General features: G+C 39.7%; 1 protein-coding gene across 7 annotated transcripts in view; it reads right to left on the bottom strand.

Moving 5' to 3' along the window:
* Positions 1-7,819: 7,819 nt before the first annotated feature.
* Positions 7,820-19,139, bottom strand: part of LOC130360711 (desmin-like) — a 62,008-nt gene continuing 50,688 nt past the window's right edge. For 6 of the 7 annotated variants that reach the window (XM_056563265.1, XM_056563267.1, XM_056563266.1 and 3 more), the window contains 9 exons: positions 17,748-17,897; positions 16,062-16,181; positions 11,764-11,859; positions 11,532-11,666; positions 11,027-11,137; positions 9,571-9,681; positions 9,358-9,482; positions 8,048-8,197; positions 7,820-7,955 (listed from right to left, as the gene is read on the bottom strand). In XM_056563265.1, coding sequence (XP_056419240.1) covers positions 7,949-7,955; positions 8,048-8,197; positions 9,358-9,482; positions 9,571-9,681; positions 11,027-11,137; positions 11,532-11,666; positions 11,764-11,859; positions 16,062-16,181; positions 17,748-17,897 — 1,005 coding nt within the window. In that variant the 3' untranslated portion in view covers positions 7,820-7,948. The remainder of the gene's footprint in view (positions 7,956-8,047; positions 8,198-9,357; positions 9,483-9,570; positions 9,682-11,026; positions 11,138-11,531; positions 11,667-11,763; positions 11,860-16,061; positions 16,182-17,747; positions 17,898-19,139) is intronic. The other variant, XM_056563268.1, reaches the window with a different exon arrangement.

Raw genomic sequence — 19,139 nt, 5'->3', positions numbered from 1 at the left:
ATGGAGTTTAAAATTTTGGGGGGCAGTTTATCCTATTACCACATGTGAAAATGAAACATTTGGGGTAACACCAGTATTTTAGTGTTAAAAATAAAATTTTTCATTTTCATGTCCAAATTTAACAAAAAGTCGTCAATCACCTGTGGGGTATTAAGGCTCACTTTACGCCTTATTACGTTCCTTGAGTGATGTAGTTTCCCAAATAGGGTACCATGTGTTGTTGTTTTATTTTTTTTATTTTTTTTTGCTGTTCTGGCACCCTAGGGACTTCCTAAATGCAACATGCCCCCCAAAAACATTTCAGCATTTGCTATCCAAAAGACAAATTTTGCTCCTTCTCTCCTGAGCATTGTAGTGCGCCTGCAGAGCACTTTATGTCCACATATGGGGAATTTCCATCCCAAATTTTGGGGGGATTTTCTCCTATTACCCCTTGTAAAAATGAAAAATTTGGGGTAGCACCAACATTTTAGTATTAAAAATCAAATTTTTCACTTTCATGTCCAACTTCAATGCAAAGCTGTCAAACACCTGTGAGATCTTAAGGTTCACTGTACCCCTTGCTACATTCCTTAAGGGGTGTAGTTTCCCAAAAAGTGTGCTATGTGGAGGTTTTCTTGCTGTTCTGGCACCATGAGGGCTTCCTAAACGTAACATGCCCCCCAAAAACCACGACAGCAAAATTCATTCTCCATAATCCCAAAGTTGCTCCTTCCCTCCTCAGAGCACTTTACATCCACATATGAGGTATTGCCAAACTCAAGAGAAATTGGGTTACAAATTTGGGGGGGATTTTTTTCCTTTTACCCCTTGTAAAAATAAAAATAAAATGCGCTACAAGAACATGTTAGTGTAAAATATTGAGATTTTGAGTTTTCTCCTCTACTTTGCTGCTATTCCTGTGAACCACCTAAAGGGTTAATAAACTATCTGAATGTCTTTAGGGGTGCAGTTTTCATAATGGGGTTCATTATGGGGGATGTCTTACAGAAAGGCCTCTCAAATCCATTTCAAACTAAACTGGGTCCTGAAAAATTCAGATTTTCAATTTTTCATAAAAATTATGAAAATTGCTGCTTTACTTTGAAGCCCTCTAAAGTGTTTAAAAAGTAAAAACATGTCAACTTTATGATGCCAACATAAAGTAGACATATTCGGGGAGATTTATCAAAACCTGTTCAGCAGAAAAGTAGCTGAGTTGCCCATAGCAACCAATCAGATCGTTGCTTTCATTTTTGAAAAGGCCTCTGAAAAATGAAAGAAGCGATCTGATTGGTTGCTATGGGCAACTCAGCAACCTTTCCTCTGGACAGGTTTTGATAAATCTCCCCAATTGTATATGTGAATCAATATATAATTTGTTTGGTATGTCTAATTTCCTTACAAGCAGAGAGTTTCATGAACTTTTGGAATTTTTCACTAAACATGTATTTTGGGGTTGGGAGTGACACCCTTTTCTACCGCACCAACCAACACTGTCCTCAGCAGCTACACCACTGTCCTCAGCATCTACGGTCCTGATATCCCGGGAACCTCATCGGTCCGGTCTGATGCTCCATTCTCCATCCTCCCTGCAGTGACAGATCTTCCTGCTGCAGGTTGGAGGTCGCCATCACTAAGGTCTGTGTACTGCTCCCTCTCTACTGTAGTGGGGATCTGGCTCATAGGTTAACCCTCCAGATGCTCTCCTCTCTCTCACCCCTGTTTACCCTTCAGGTGTGGTCCTCTTTTTCCCCTGTTAAGCCTAATCCCACATTTTTTTTGTTTTTGTCCAAAAACTGTGGGGACATTGTGGGGTCCATACTACTTTATTGGGGGGCAGAATATGGACGTCTAACTATGTTATGGAGGCAAAGAGGGGCCTAAATACTATGTGGGAGCACAGAAGGGCCTAACTACCACGTGAGGGCCCAGAGGAGCCTAAACACTATGTGAAGGTACAGAGAGTGTTGTAATAAAAGATGTGGGCAATAGAGGAGGCCTAATTACTATATTAGGACACAGAGAGGATGTAACTACTGTATAGGGGAAAATAAGGGGGCCTAAGTACTATATAGGGATACAGAGGAGGCCTAACTACTATATGGAGCAACATATGGACTTAACTGCTTAATAGGGGCATATAGGGGGCCTAACTATTATGTAAGGGCTTCAATTTAAAGGAGGTGAAACTGTGTACCTGCACCAAATTTATTGCATGGTGATTCCTCTGCGACTCTTTGCACAACTTTTTAACCGGTGCAACAAAATGTGTGACTTTTTAATAATGCTGTCAGCAGGCATTTTTGTAAGCCAAGTCAGAGTTCATGTAGATATGGGCCTCAGGTAGTGCAGTTGCGACAAAAGATGCGACAAACTGAAAAGTCGCACATCATAAATTCCTTACCACTGCATGATATTAACTGAAATCACCACTTGGTATGTTCTTTTTTTTAAAAAAAAACCTTCTAAAGCAAGAGTTGAAATGAAAAGTTTCTAAACAGCATGTGAGACAAACTGTGCGACAAATGTACACCACTGTATGCCTTATATTTAGAAGTATACAGTATATTCTCACTTTGATTTAAAAAAAGAAAAAAATTCCTCTGGATGAATTAAAAGTATCAAATACTGTAAATAGATTTCATCTGAATTCCACTTAGATGAGGATTCAGAAGAAGGCAGTAGTGGAACTGTATGGCTTTAAGCAGCTTGCATTGTACTATTATAGAAGCTGCAAAATAAAAATGCTTCAAAATTATTTTTTTCTTATAAAATACAATGCCTTTAAAGGAGTATTCCAATTAAATAATAATAAAAAATAAAAAAACTAACTACAGCATGCTAAAAATGTAAAATAACTAACTATAACTTACTAGAGTATATTCACCTCCCTTCATCAAGCCATGACTCTTTGGTCTGAACTGACCGCAGTTTTTCGTGTCTGTTTTTATTGAGATTTCTTATGAGTGAGAAGAGCGGGCAAAGCAGTGATGTTGGTAGTGCCTGGGCTGTCAATCACTCCAGGTAGGCGTGGTTACAGCCTAGGCGGTGGTGGCCATATGCTCCATGCCCCTGGGACTACTTAAAAGGACAAGGGGACCTAGTAAGAATACAGATTTTAATCTATATAACATGTTGACACCAATTATTTAGGGTAAAATCTGATAAGAGGTTCCCTTTGACTTTATCACTGTTATCTCTTTTACAGTTGGGACTATTTTTTTTTTAGAAACATTTATCTTTAAATGACCAATATTGTTTCCAACAACCTCCCTCCATTTAAAAGCTTATTTGATTCCTAACAAATTTATGAGTCATCCAATTTACCCAAAATGACTCCTCATCCAAGAAAAATAGCTCTAAATTCTTGGCCATTAGATGTCTTGCTTCCCTACAATCGAGCAGATTCACTGCCTACTCTAATGGAAAGCCTGTCTCTAGTAGCATCTTCATCAGGACAGAACACAGGAAGTGGGTAGGGCTTAGGAGTTGCTACATGCTGAAGAAAATGGAGGGGAGCCTGAGAAAGTTTGGGCTGTGTATCTGCAGGCTGAGCTGGTGTGCCTGTTAAAGATGATCCACACTATTCCTGAAAGGTTGTGTCATGGTCCAGCCCAGATCTTCTTTGCAGCCTGCTCTCTACAGGCTCAGAGTCTGTATCCTCATTAGTCATTATGGCAACTGCTCTGCACTAAAGAGAGCAGTGCACACAGCTGCAGGAGCGATGGGCCAGTCAGTGTGGAGCTCTGTATGCCCGCCTCCTGGACGGGTTATTTAAACTTCGCTCTGTGATTTTAGCTTGCTCATGATCGTGGCTTATACCGTTCACTAGCAGTTATTCTCCGCCTGTTTGTTCTGTTCTCCCGAACATTGCTTGTGTCTGACTATCTCTTTCCTTGTGATTTTGTACTCATTGCTCTTCCTGGTTTGATCTCGGCCTGTCTGACTAGTTTGCTTGTGTGTTTGTTTGTTTCTTTATGTTTTTTTTTTCTGTTCTTGGTTTGCTCTCCTGGTTATTTGGATTCTGATTTTCTCTGGAAAACACTTTGGGGGAGATTTATCAAAACCTGTGCAAAGCAAAAGTTGCCCAGTTGCCCATAGCAACCAATCAGATCGCTTCTTTCATTTTCCAGAGGCCTTGTTAAAAATATAAGAATGGATCTGATTGGTTGCTATGGGCAACTGGGACACTTTTCCTCTGGACAGGTTTTGATAAATCTCCCCCTTTGTCTACTGACTGTTTCTCTGACGTGTCTGACGGTTACTGATTTGGTTTGTCTGACCATTCTGACGCCCTGCTCTCAGAATAGGAAACGTCACCAGTTGAGGATCTGTTGCTTAAGGTGGATATTCAAGTATATGGTTGTGGGTGAGCTCAGGGCTGCACGTATTCCTGCCCAAAAAGACTTCATCAGGAGCCGACCATTTACTGCTTTACTGGGTTCTGGTTATGGATCCCCAGAGGGCTCTAGTGGAGCAGATGCAGAACCTCACTCATTTAGTCCAGGAACTAGCTAAAAAGGTTGATCAGCAAGTGATGATCCAATTCCAGGCCCCTGTGGCCCCTGTAGTCACTCTGCCTGAACCTCCTGTTAAATTCCAAACCGATTCTCTGGGGATGAAAAAAATCTTTTGTCACCTTAAGGGAAAGTTTCAATTTGTATTTTTGCTCAATGCTGTTATCTTCAGATTCGGAGGCCCAATAGTTCGACATAGTGAATTCTTTGCTGCAAGGTCCTCCTCAGGATTGGGAATGGCTTTTGCTATTTCCTGATGCCCCTAAGTTGGGGTCAGTGGACTGTTTGTTTTTGGGTTTGAGACTGTAATATGATGAAACTGATCGTATTGAACTGCAGAGTACAAACTTGTACCACTCAAACAGGGACATAGGCCGGTAGAGGAATGCTGTGCAGAGTTCCGCAAATGGTGCGTAGCCTTTAGTTGGACTGACAATGCATTATGGTGTCAATTTCGGTAAGGGTTGTCAGATACACATGTTAGTGATGTACCCTACTCCTAAACAAGCTGTGACTTTAGCTATTTATCTTGAGAGTTTTGGGAACGGAAACAGGAACACTCTCTGGTCTCTAACCTGCCTCTGTCTTCTAAAGTCTCTCCTTTATACTGCAGTCGCTTCTGCCTACGATGAACAGCCTTTGTAACTTGGGTCTACTTTGTTCATCAAGAGTGAAGGAAGTGGCAAAGGAACAAAGGGCTTTGTCTGTATTGCCGAGTGGCAAGACATTTCCCGAAGGCTTGTCCCCGGGAAGATCACTTAGGTGTTTAGGTATTTCCTGAAAAAAAACTAGATTAATGTTACTGGTTTCATTAGGTAATCTGGATAAGCAAATTTTTAGGCACAACGTTTCTTGATTCCTGCTCGGCAGCTAACTTGATCTCCAGATCCTGGGTTTACCTCTGGTAAACTTAATAAAACAAGTGCATGTCACAGGCATTGATGATACTCTGTTGGCTTGAAGTCTTATTGAATTTTGCACTCCTGAGATTTACATGTTTTGGGTTTTATGCATGTGGAAGTGTGTTCCTTGCTTGTCATGGATAACTTGTCTGCCAAAGTAGTACTTGGTATGCCCTTTTGAACCTACATAACCCTGTATATAATTGAACCTCCTGTGACCACAGGGTACCTGAAATAGACAGAGGGGTGCTGTTTATGGCGAAATCATGGCATACATTTTGTTAAAAGCTTTAAAGGGGTTGTCCAGTGAAAGAAACAACCTGTGTATGGTGTTAAAAAGTAAAATCAAGCAACTTACTAATATAATGTAATTAGCCATAGGGCACAAATCTCTCCATATCAGCTGAGCTGTCTCCCTTGTAGCTGTGACATCACGTCACACTCAAAGCTCATGCTCCTGTACCCCCTCCCCTTCTGTCTGCTCAGGGAGAGACAAGTAAGATTGAGGGGGGAGCTTATATTACTGCCCATTTGATCTTACTGTAGAAAAAAGCCTTTCTCAGTCACAGAAGTTTCCTTCAGAACAGGCTCACTGTTGTCTTAAAATCTAATGAGCAGTAATATGAGTTCCCCTCTTTACACATAAAGGTCTGGTCAACAGCAGACAGGAGTGGAGTGGGAGCAGAGAGAGAGCTGTGCTTTCAGAGAGTGTGACAATATGTCACAGCTATAAGTCAGACAGCTCAGATGAATTTATCCCTTCCTGATGTAACAGGTAAATTAAGGCTTTCCTCTCATCTCTCCATAAAGGTCTGGGCAACTGTCCCTTGTGAAAATTCCTGTTAACTTACTGCTGTACTGTATATCCACAATGTCATATTCCCCCTCCCTTTGGCTTCTCACCCTTTTATCTTGCTGTGTAGCATTAGGGTTTCACCTGTGAGGCCTGCTATAAATTAACCAACCAGGGTGGGGCTTGTAGCTTGTCCCTCCCATTGTATGTGTGCCTAGTCCACACTGGAGGTAACTGAGGAGCAATCTGCAAGTTGGACCTATGGCTGCCGTAATTTGGTTCCTGGTTTTATTTATCTGGCCAGGTAGGTTAGTTGATAGGACCCGCACCATTTGAGAAACCTTGGCGTGGTGTGCGGGCTCAAGTGTGTCCTTCATATAAGGATATACTGGCTAATGTCTCAATTTTACATCAGTTTTGAGGGTTAGCTAATGTCATTGTTTACATTAACCACAGCAGCGAAACCACATTGTGATCCATAGGTTCAGGTCCTCCACTCCAACGTAGGTGCACAACTGCACTTGGGGTTGAGCACCTTGTATCACCTTAGATCACGTCAATGTAATTTTTTGCTTCTCAGAATTAGCATCATTTCAGTGCTTGGTGTAATTGCTTCTTTGCTGCCTTGATGCTTTTTTTTCCATTTCCTTTTACATAACATATTGTAAAGCTTGTGCACCAGTAATCCCATCCCCCACATGCTTTCTATAGAACTGTATTGTTTACATTATTCTCCAGCACAGTGCAAGCTTGTTCAGTCCAGTGTGCTTTTACTAACATTATGTCATGACATAGCAAACAGTATCTGCTGTGCTGTGATTGGACAGAGAGGTAAGGGAAATTAAGCCCTGTGTGTGTCATACTGGCAAACAACGCAGCCCTTGTCCTGCCCCCTGAAATGGAGAGAGTGAGAAATAACTGTATACAATGGAGGGGCTTTCATGGGCTCAATAACAGCAGTAAGAGCATCACTCTGAAACCTTAATCTAAAAAAAAAAAAAGTCTTATAAAACAACAGATATGCTTTAGAATCACATTGCATTTTAACTCCGGCCTCCATTACTAATTCTTTCTCTCCTCAGTAATCTTGGGAACAGTAGACCCTGAGCGCCCCTTATGAATAAAGTGACAGCGCACTTCAGTGACGGCCGATTCGTTCACTGCTGTGGGACTGATAGAGATTGCTGAGCTTGATCTGTTAGGACCAAAGCCGTGAATGGGGCCACAGACATACAAGTGCACTCATGCTTCATTCACAACGGCTTCTTTGGGGACTGCTGTTCTCACGAACACCTAACCTCCCAGAGGTCAGACCTAGAAGCAATTACACATTTATCCCCTATCCTATGGATAGGTAACAAATGATTTTAATGGGAAAAACCCACTGTTATTTATTATCTGTAAATATCTATGCATTGTTTTTTCATCATCTCTCATGTCCAATCATATTGTCCTTTTCCTGGAATATATAACTTATATGTCTTATAAATATTATTAGTTATATAATAACTTATACATATTATGCCAAAATATGAATTTGATTAAGGATGAATAAACTCTGACAAGGTTGATGCTCATGTGTTTATTTAGCAAAGCCAGAGTAAGGTGATTGTGCATAGAGCAGAGAGCAGATATAACAGATAACAGAGGAGAGCCATGGATCCAGCCCTCCAAGCATAGGTCGTGCAGCATGTTCGCTTTTCGAAAGCATTTGCCAGGTAACAATTTCAATTCACACTGTTTCTTCACTTGCTTTAACTGCTGTTTGTCAAAAAACAGAGAGGAATGTAAAGTTACTATTAGAATGTTCATCTGAAATTAGAATTATTTCAATATCCAACCAGAGACCCCACCTGATACGGACAGTTGTTTTCTCCAGTCGTTCCAAAGTCTGAGAGACACTTTCCGTGGAACTTACATGAGTGACTCCAGATACTGTACTGTGGGGGAAAATTCCACTCACTGATGTAGCAAGTCTGGTGTCCTCTCCTTCAATAAGCTTCCTGAGAAGAGAAACCGTACCAAAAAGCTTTAAATATCATAAAAACATCTGTTTATCTATAAAATGGCAGTGGATCAGTCACATGTAAGGTCATTATAAATAATGCTTATTTGCACAACTTTTCACACTATTTTTGGCTTCGAAGTTGTCGAACACGTCTTCCGGGTTAAGCCCAACCCACTTTTCTCCCCACTTTTGTAAAGTAGTGAGAGGCAACAAGAGTTGCAATTTATACTGAAAATAGTAACCATAATTTGCTACTTTCCAATCCCATAAAAGTGGCAAAAATACAATAATACATTTCTTTGTGTGTAGTTTTATACTACATTTATATAGCAGTTAAATGGTTTGACATTTTTTTTACAAAAACTATTTTTAGAAACTTGCTTCACCAATAAATAAAATAAGTGCAAAGGTGTACATAGCCTGTAATAGCATGGAACGTTTATTCCTAGGATTTAGTTTTGGACAGTGATATTATCTGATGTACACATGAAGGTAGATTTATTGCAAAACTGCCAGGAAAAAAAAAGTACATGGCTTTTACCACATTTATTTTGTGTATTTAGACACTTTTTTTTTTTTTTACCTTGTTAAAAAGATGGCATGGCTTGAGAGTCATTTGTGAGCCTTAGGCTATGTTGACATGGCGGAATGTTTGCCCAGATAAGTTTTAGATTCGTGGGGGGTCCGATCGCTGTGGCCCACCGTGATCTCCCGTACGGAGCCCCGGTTCCGAGTGCTGCCACACACCCTCCATGTATCTCTATGGGAGAGACGTTCGGCTATCTTAGGCTCTCCCATAGAGATTTATGGAGGGGGTGGACCCCCTGGGATCTAAAACTTATCCCCTATTCTGTAGATAGGGGATAAGTTTTTTTTTGTACTTCTAGGCATAGGACTTCTTCTTCAATGTGTCTTAATTATTATGGATTATTTCCAGGGGTCAAGTTCTGGAAAAAAAGTGTGGGAACTCTTCTACATAAGGGCTGGTCCTGCAGGACTCCTGCTAATGGGAATGATGTTCCTGCTGTGAAAAAAAAGGGCAGGAACTCAGTTCCCACACGTTCCTGCAGGACATGAGCCCTGATTATTTCTACCAAATGTATTTACAGATAATCATTATAACATTAATTATACTTAATCATAATCATTATTTACCTATATGTGGCAATTTCAATATCCAGTGCCATCTTTACACTCAGTAGGTCCTGGTATTCCCTTAAGTGTAACGCAATTTTTTCCTTCAGAGATTTCAAATCATCCTCTAATTTCCTGATTTTTTCCTAATTATTAAAAAAATATATATATTATTATGGAAAATTTTACTCAATATAACTACTTTTAAAACCATTGGTATAAGCCATTACCCACCTGTAGCTCCTCTATTTGAAGTCTATTCTTTTCTTGAGTCTCTTTCACTTGGGCATCCAGTGCTGCCTTTTTATTTTTAAGGGATTCTAGTTCTCTTTCTTTGCTATTAATCTGTAAGGAAAGGCCAATCAGAAACATCCATTTGCCGCTGTTCTTTGTGTTACGTTCAACCTTTTGTTCATAGGTAATTAAACTAATGTTTATCCATCTAACAGCTATCATGCTTAACTTTAGTGAGCGATGGAGTGAAAGGGAAAACTGTCTTTGTTGCCCATTGGTTGTCCAGTAATTAATCACAGTTTAACTTGAGCTGTGATTGGTTGCTATTATTTATTTCCTCTAGATGTTCCCCATATTTTGCTTTTCCTAAGTCTCCTATTAGGAGATTATAATTGTATTGTACACCCCAGACGTCCAGCAGAGGCATTGGCTTTTGGAAAGCTATGGTGAAGCATGATGTTTTTGTGGGGGTCTGGTGGTGCTGAGCTGCAGCAGAATGACTCCTCCCTCACCCCACCCTGTCCTGCATGATTGATGTAAAGGACTCGGCTTCCAACCCCAAATGTCAATCAGCCAAAGCAGGGTGGAGGGAGGTATGGTTAATTATATCCTGGGATCTGCAGCTCCATATCTAGTACAGAGCTGACAGATTACCCCTTTAAGGTAACAGGAAAAGTGTGGAAGCATACACAGAAAGGAAAAAACGAAGTAGTGTCTTCTCCTAATGCAGGATCCTCTTCCACGTCACAGGGTAAGGAAGTGCTAACATATATAGTTGCTATTCACAATGAAGATGCCAGATTAAAAAATGTTACATGTGCAATATAGTTTTTGTAATCTGACAAAACTACACTAGTGGGCAACTATGCCGGATGGTCCATAGGTTCTGTGCCATAGACTATTTAAGTCTATGGAACACCAGATGAGATGTCAGATGCAATAGATCCAGCTTGTTGCATCTAGAGTCCTTAGTCAAAATATCTCCAGATCTCTGGAGAAATCTGTGCTGGCCCTAAGGATTTCTTTTTACTCCTCATACTCCGCATCCAAAGTGCTAGGAATTTTATCATAGTTTCCTTCATTTCTCAGAACTAGAGTTGTGGTTAAAGTAGTGATCATACAATGTTCTAGACTTCCTGTCTGAAATAACAAAACCATTACACCATTACATGAACACAAATAATGTCCATCACGAAAAGAATATGTCACAAAAAAAATCACATGGCAAACTATCATTACTTCCATTTAGCATTAGCTTATTGGCAATTCTCATTGTACAATGGGCCTTTACTTGGTTGCCTCAAGTGAATGCAAGTTACTAGACTTGAGATTTTGAGAGCGTACATAGTGCACAGCACAGTAGAGAGTAGTCACATTCCAAATGTTAGGGACATCACAGACAGACTCCACAAGAAGTGACATCCATGGGCTCCAAGGCCTTTGCAGCCCCACTTACGCTTCTCTTGCAGTTTGCCATGTCTCCTCTGTAATGTCTCACGTTTTCCGCATGCTTTGTAGAAGCTTGACTGAAGTCAACAAATTTGCTTTTGTACCACTCGTCCATCTCCTAAGGGGAAGAGCAGCAGAAGACATAATAAGCAGGGGGATGTAGACATGTAGTGTCAGGTCTTCAGAAAGGAGGGTTCATTAAGGTCTCATGAACACCAAACTCTATAATTAACCACCTTGCAGCAAAATGACTGCAGCACAGGGACACCCTCCAGCCTTCTACTTCCAATAGAGGAAGGAGTGTGTTGGGCTATGTAGGGGTTAATAGAGGCAGCTAGGAATGAGCTTTGTGTGCATCAGTCTATGAGGACTGTCAGGGATGTCCAATGGCTACATTCTGATTTATCAGCTACAAGATAAACAAGCTTTTTATGTTGCCACAAATATTTGTTGAGTAGAATCTGACATCTAATTCGATGTTTCCCCCAAACAGGATGAGCTCTAATTTTAACCTGCAGGTTCTTGGCTGCAATTTCTTCATATTCTGTCTGAATGTCCCTCAGAGCAGCAGCGAAGTCTGGGATGGAGAATGCCAGGTCACAGGAGGCGCTCATGTTGTAGATCTGCTTCATCAACTCCTCTATCTCCTGCATTGACAGATACAAGATGGACATAGGAATCTGGGTTCACGATGTGCACCTTTTAGGAATAGTGGAAGAGATCGCGCTAGGGATGTGTTATTACCTCGCTGTGAACCCGCTGCAGAAACGCAATCTCTGTCTCTAAAGTTTCCAGTTGTTTTTCCAATGCAATCCGTCCCGCAGTGGCTGCATCCACATCCTATAGGATTAAACAGCAAAGCGATGCTACTGACTGCAAATATCCCTAATATTATACCACATAGACAATACTACATCTCCCAAATACTATACTACATATGAAGGGTGCAGATCTCCCCAATAATATACTACATATGACAAGTGCAGATCTCCCCAATAATATACTACATATGACAAGTGCAGATCTCCCCAATACTATATTGCCTGCAGATCTCCCCAATACTTTACTGCCTGCAGATCTCCCCAATACTATACTGTATATGACAACAGCAGATCTCCCCAATACTATACTGCATATGACAACTGCAGATCTCCCCAATACTATACTACATATGACAACTGCAGATCTCCCCAATACTATACTGCATATGACAACTGCAGATCTCCCCAATACTATACTACATATGACAACTGCAGATCTCCCCAATACTATACTGCATATGACAACTGCAGATCTCCCCAATACTATACTACATATGACAACTGCAGATCTCCCCAATACTATACTGCATATGACAACTGCAGATCTCCCCAATACTATACTACATATGAAGGGTGCAGATCTCCCCAATAATATACTACATATGACAAGTGCAGATCTCCCCAATAGTATACTGCATATGACAACTGCAGATCTCCCCAATACTATACTACATATGACAACTGCAGATCTCCCCAATACTATACTGCATATGACAACTGCAGATCTCCCCAATACTATACTACATATGAAGGGTGCAGATCTCCCCAATAATATACTGTATATGACAAGTGCAGATCTCCCCAATACTATACTGTATATGACAAGTGCAGATCTCCCCAATAGTATACTGCATATGACAACTGCAGATCTCCCCAATACTATACTGCATATGACAAGTGCAGATCTCCCCAATACTATACTGCCTGCAGATCTCCCCAATACTATACTACATATGACAAGTGCAGATCTCCCCAATAATATATTGTATATGACATCTGCAGATCTCCCCAATACTATACTGCATATGACAAGTGCAGATCTCCCCAATAATATATTGTATATGACATCTGCAGATCTCCCAATACTATACTGCATATGACAAGTGCAGATCTCCCCAATAATATATTGTATATGACATCTGCAGATCTCCCAATACTATACTGCATATGACAAGTGCAGATCTCCCCAATACTATACTGCCTGCAGATCTCCCCAATACTATACTGCCTGCAGATCTCCCCAATACTATACTACATATGACAAGTGCAGATCTCCCCAATACTATACTGTATATGACAAGTGCAGATCTCCCCAATAATATACTACATATGACAAGTGCAGATCTCCCCAATACTATACTGTATATGACAAGTGCAGATCTCCCCAATAATATACTACATATGACAAGTGCAGATCTCCCCAATACTATACTGTATATGACAAGTGCAGATCTCCCCAATACTATACTGTATATGACAACTGCAGATCTCCCCAATACTATACTGTATATGACAACTGCAGATCTCCCCCATAAACAAAGGCAGATGTGCTGTACTTTGGACTTTTAGATAGATAGATAGATAGATAGATAGATGACAGATAGATAGATAGATAGATAGATGATAGATAGATAGATGATAGATGATAGATAGATAGATAGATAGATAGATAGATGATAGATAGATAGATGACATATAGATAGATATTAAATAAATAAATATATAGATAGAATAATAAATAGATAGATAGATATTAAATAGATAGATAGAATAATAAATAGATAGATAGACAGAAAGAATAATAAATAGATAGATAGAATAATAAATAGATAGATAGTATATATTATTCCTCCTCCAGATATGTACAGTTTTGAATATACGCAGCATAATAAACCATTACTCTCTTTAAACATGTAACTATTAGGTCAAATGCTTAAATGTGTCTTCAAATGTTCAGTACTTTCCTGCAGTCCAAAGTTCAGCACAAGTAGTAGTATTAATACAATCCTAACACAATCTACTATTAGCCCTATTAGTGACATACATGTAGTTATTAATAATGTAAATAAAAGCAGTAGCTTCCCATTTATTACATTATATTTCTAAAATGCTATCATGTATATTAGTAGTACTGAGCATGATTTAGCTTCATAGCTCTCGGTGAGTACAGCAATGTAGTATCAATGCAGCCTATATAGCAGTTACACATGGAGCCATATAGGGTTATATCGTTCATACACACATACAGCACTGGATAAAACGCGTTGGCCGGGCAGAGATGTTGTGCTATGTACTGGTTTGTACAGTATTCCTTTAGTCGGGAATCTTGTGATATTAGCTATATGCATTATAATATAACTGGAAGTGTAGTATATTAGATACTTGTAATATTGGTAAAGGTTAAATTATGTAGATCTTATTCATACAGTGGGGCATTCTAGGTTGTGTTCTGTGTATCGCCTCTGTTTAGTTGGGCTTGAATATTCGCATTTTGAATTTATATCGCGAATATCGCAAATTCGCGAATATTGCAAATATAGTTGCTATATATTCGAAATTACTATTTTTTTTTTTCACAGAACACATCACAGTGATCATCATTAGTGTTGAGCGGCATAGGCCATATTCGAATTTGCGATATTTTGCGAATATATGGACGAATATTCGTCATATATTCGCATATTCGTAATATTCACGGTTTATCTTCACATATGCGAAAATTCGCGTATACGAAAATTAACATATGCAATTAACATATGCAAGTTTTCGCATATGCGAAACTTTGCTCGCCAGTCTCACACAGTAGTATTAGAGCCTTCTTTACACCACACAGGTGTAAGCAGAGAAAGCAGGTGTAAGCAGAGAAAAAAAAAACGAATATTCGTAATTACGAATATATAGTGCTATATTAGCAAATTTTGGCAACTAAAATTCGTATTGCGAATATTCACGAGAAACACTAATCATCATCCCTCCTCGCTTCCAGCTTGTGATTTAAAGAATGCTCCAATACTAGTTACTGTGTGAGACTGTGGAGCGGGAATATTTCACATATGCGCATGTTCCTCCTTTTAGCTTGTGGGCCAATGAGAAGGATTCAAATACAGTTGTCAGAGGTTATCAACATCCCTAGCAACCAATAGGAACATTTTCTACCCCTTCACTATATGATTCCTCCCAGCAAGGTTTTTTTTTTTTTTGCAGTTTCATGTACGATTACGCAAATATGCAACGAATACGTGCATTCGCCATTTCGCGAATATGCAACAAATACACGCATTTGCAAATATGCAACGAATACGCAAATACATAACGAATATGCAAAATTTGTGAATATAGGACAAATATTCGTCCATATATTTGCGAAATATCGCGAATTCGAATATGGCCAATGCCGCTCATCACTACTGTACAGTCTATAGCAGTGTTTCCCAACCAGGGTGCCTCCAGCTGTTGCAAAATTACAACTTCCAGCATGCCTGGACAGCCGAATTCGTGAATATAGGATGAATATTCGTCCATATATTTGCGAAATATCACAAATTCAAATATGGCCAATGCCGCTCATCACTACTGTACAGTCTATAGCAGTGTTTCCCAACCAGGGTGCCTCCAGCTGTTGCAAAACTACAACTCCCAGCATGCCTGGACAGCCTTCGGCTGTCCAGGCATGCTGGGAGTTGTAGTTTCGCAACAGCTGGAGGCACTCTGGTTGGGAAACGCTGCTATATAGTTCCCGTTTACCCCAGTAGTCGTGTGTTGTAGATAGTGCAGCCAACTATTGCTGTTCTTTCAAGTGACTAGAATGAATAATGAAACTCTGGGGAATCTTTTGTGGCACATTTCATTGCCCCTAGGCCGTCCTATTCCACAGTCAGTGTACAGGAGAGAAGTGTACACATGAATTGACGCTACCACAACATTACATACATGCCCCTGGCGGATAAAGTCCAGGGTGAGAAGAGCACAAAGGTGCTAGACCATCACTCTGTATTAGAAATAGCCCCAGCTCTCTATTATGTTTACACCATATCACCCCCCCCCCCCCACTACAGTGGGGGGTGATGTCTGATCCTTCCTGGCAGTTAGGGGGTTAAGGCAGTGCTGACTATAATTTCCATAAGCAGATCATATGTGTGTGCTAAGACAATGCCTGAGCTGCAGCATAATAATATATATATTTCTAATAGGTGAGTGAGTATGGTAAAGACAGCTCCTCACGGGGCGGAATGCTTCAATGTCGCCTTCAGCCTTTTTCCTCCCCTCCACTGCATCTTCATAGCGTTTCTTCACGGCGTTGAGCTCCTCAAATGCTGATGACTTGGCAGCCACTGCTACATCCTGTTAAATAAAGCAGAGTCTTATGCCTGGCTAACCTGCAGCATCCCTCCCCCCCCAGGCCCCAACCACTGCCAGGGGTCTCATTGCATCCCAGCCTATATGAGAAGACCACAGCTAGGTTCTGTCAATGAGGGTCTCCAGCACAGATCATCCTCTGAACAGTCATCTGCATTGATCATCATAGCGACTGGAAATGTAAGACAAGTGCTTAAAGGGACAGTACACCTATGTACGTTATTATGCAGCTGTAGCCAGTTCAGAGTTTCAAATCCTGCCCCTATGTATATATTCTCAACTATAATGTATGCAGTCCATCTAATCCGCTTTCTACACTAGTTTAACTTTTAGTCCCTTTAAAACAAAACAGCCATTTCATGGACTGATAAAAATAAAAAAATAAAAAGGCCCATCTCCCACCATGCTCTGTGCTAAATGCTTTAACTTACTCCTTAAACAACCGGTTTCCTAGCAACAGGATAAACAATCCGACCCAATGGGGGTAACTAGAGACAAAACATTTTACTGGTTAAACAAAGCTTTACCCAGCCAAGATCTGCATGATGATGACAGTGGAGGAGAAGTGACATGTGGCCCAACAATGCCTCTAACTTTGCTCACACTGGCCTCACACAGCCTCCCTGCAAGTCAAGATTTATAGACACCCTTATCCTCAACAGATTGAAGGTTAAAAGGCCAATGCACTTGTGTACTATACCAGGCGCCAGAGCCCAGCCCTGTGTATATTGTAGGGATACAAAGAAAGTCATCCAGATATATGGGGCAGTGTGGAGCAAGCCTTGGCCAGTGCTGGGACTCCAGCTGTTAGAACTATAACCTGGGACATAATGTTCCATTAATATATCTATAGATAGATAGATAGATAGATAGATATGAGATAGATAGATTATATAGATTTATAGATATGAGAGATAGATAGATTAGATAAATCAATAGATAGATAGATAGATAGATAGATAGATAGATATGAAAGATAGATACATAGATAGATAGATTAAATAGATATGAGATAGATAGATAGATATGAGATAGATAGATAGATATAAGAGATAGATAGATTAGATAGATAGATAGATAGATAGATGATAGATAGATATGAAAGATAGATAGATAGACATGAGATATATAGATAGATAGATAGATAGATAGGAGATAGATAGATAGATAGATAGATAGATGATAGATAGATAGATAGATTAGATTAGATAAAATAGATAGATTAGATAGATAGATTAGATAGATAGATAGATTAGATAGATAGATAGATATATAGATAGATGATAGATAGATTAGATAGATAGATAGATAGATAGATAGATAGATAGATTAGATAGATAGATAAATAGATAGATAGATAGATAGATAGATGATAGCTAGATTAGATAGCTAGATGATAGATAGATGATAGATAGATAGATAGATAGATAGATAGATAGATAGATGATAGATAGATGATAGATAGATAGATGATAGATAGATAGATAGATAGATACCTCAGGGGTCCTAACACTATAGTGATTATTTCTGTACAGATCAGTAAGACTGTACCCGTCGTATCCTAGCTTGTTCCGCCTCCCTGCGCAGCTCCCGCAGTTGCTCCTCATACAGCGCCCGCAGAGCGGATGGTTTGTTGCTGCGGCTGCGGAGCGCATCCAGCTCCACCTGCACATTGGCGTTCTGCTGCTCCAGGTCACGAACCTGCGGCACAAATAGAGTCATGTGTACATGGAGCGACTCTCGAACTCGTTTATATTGAACGCAACAATGCCAGCCTGCTAGGTGGAACGCAGAACTGTAGCTGGAGAACCGTGTCACCATGTATGTAAGGCAGTGTTTCCTAACCAGGGTGCCTCCAGCTGTTTCAAAACTACAACTCCCAGCATTCCCGGACAGCCTTCGGCTGTCCGGGCATCCTGGGAGTTGTGGTTTTGAAACAGCTGGAGGCACCCTGGTTGGGAAACACTGTTATAGGGAATGAATGAACATTATATCTCCTAAAATTGTATATAAGATGGGCTCACGCGCAGTTTTATGGCCAGTGTTTTGGTTAGTTCTTTGTATCAGTATTTAGCCAAAGCCAGAAGTGGAACTGTCAGAGAAAACTACTCCTGGTTTTGCCTAAACATACTAACCAAAATACTGACCGAAATACTAAATACCTAAACTGTAGAGCTACTACATAAATAATAACTGATACATGTATTCACTGCATCCGGTCTAAATGATAGGAAATATTTCAAGTTGTTCTTGGTTTAATTTTCTCAAATCGTAAAATATACATGATAGCTCGCTGTATTATTTCTGTATTACAATTCATTATTGCCTTTGTCAAATATAGGCCTCATAAAATTGTTTGCACCTGTATATAAATATTATATATATATATATATATATATATATATATATATATATATATATATTGCAAAAACAAGGATAAGTTGGCAGCACACACTGATACCAAACTACTGCATAGACCCGGTATACATGTGCAGGCTGCTGGGCTAAATATACATAAACAGGAGAATACAGTAGCACACTGCTAGCACAAAGATACACATATAACATGAAATGCTACATTGCTACAATGCAAAAAATGAAAAAAAATGAGGTACTTTGCTCACCATTTGACCAAATAGATTGGACCATCTGTATCTTCGTGCTAGCAGTGTGCTGCTATATATATATATATATATATATATATATATATATATATATATATATATATATATATTGTCTATTATCACCTTGTGCATTTGAAGTTTGTTTTTGTGCTTTGATTTCTTTCCGTGTTTTTTATTTATTTATTTTTTTACAACAAAACATCTCTTCTATATATGTGTGAACTGCATATTGCATCTCCTATATGAAGTGTATGTAGGAAATGTTTTAGGAAATGATTTTCTCTTGTACCCATTGTTGATACAGGGTCATGAAATACTA

The sequence above is a fragment of the Hyla sarda genome, chromosome 3, assembly GCF_029499605.1.
Source record: "Hyla sarda isolate aHylSar1 chromosome 3, aHylSar1.hap1, whole genome shotgun sequence".
Classification (NCBI taxonomy): Eukaryota; Metazoa; Chordata; class Amphibia; order Anura; family Hylidae; genus Hyla; species Hyla sarda.
The sequence above is the reverse complement of the archived record's forward strand: the minus strand, read 5'-3'. Positions and strand labels throughout refer to the sequence as shown.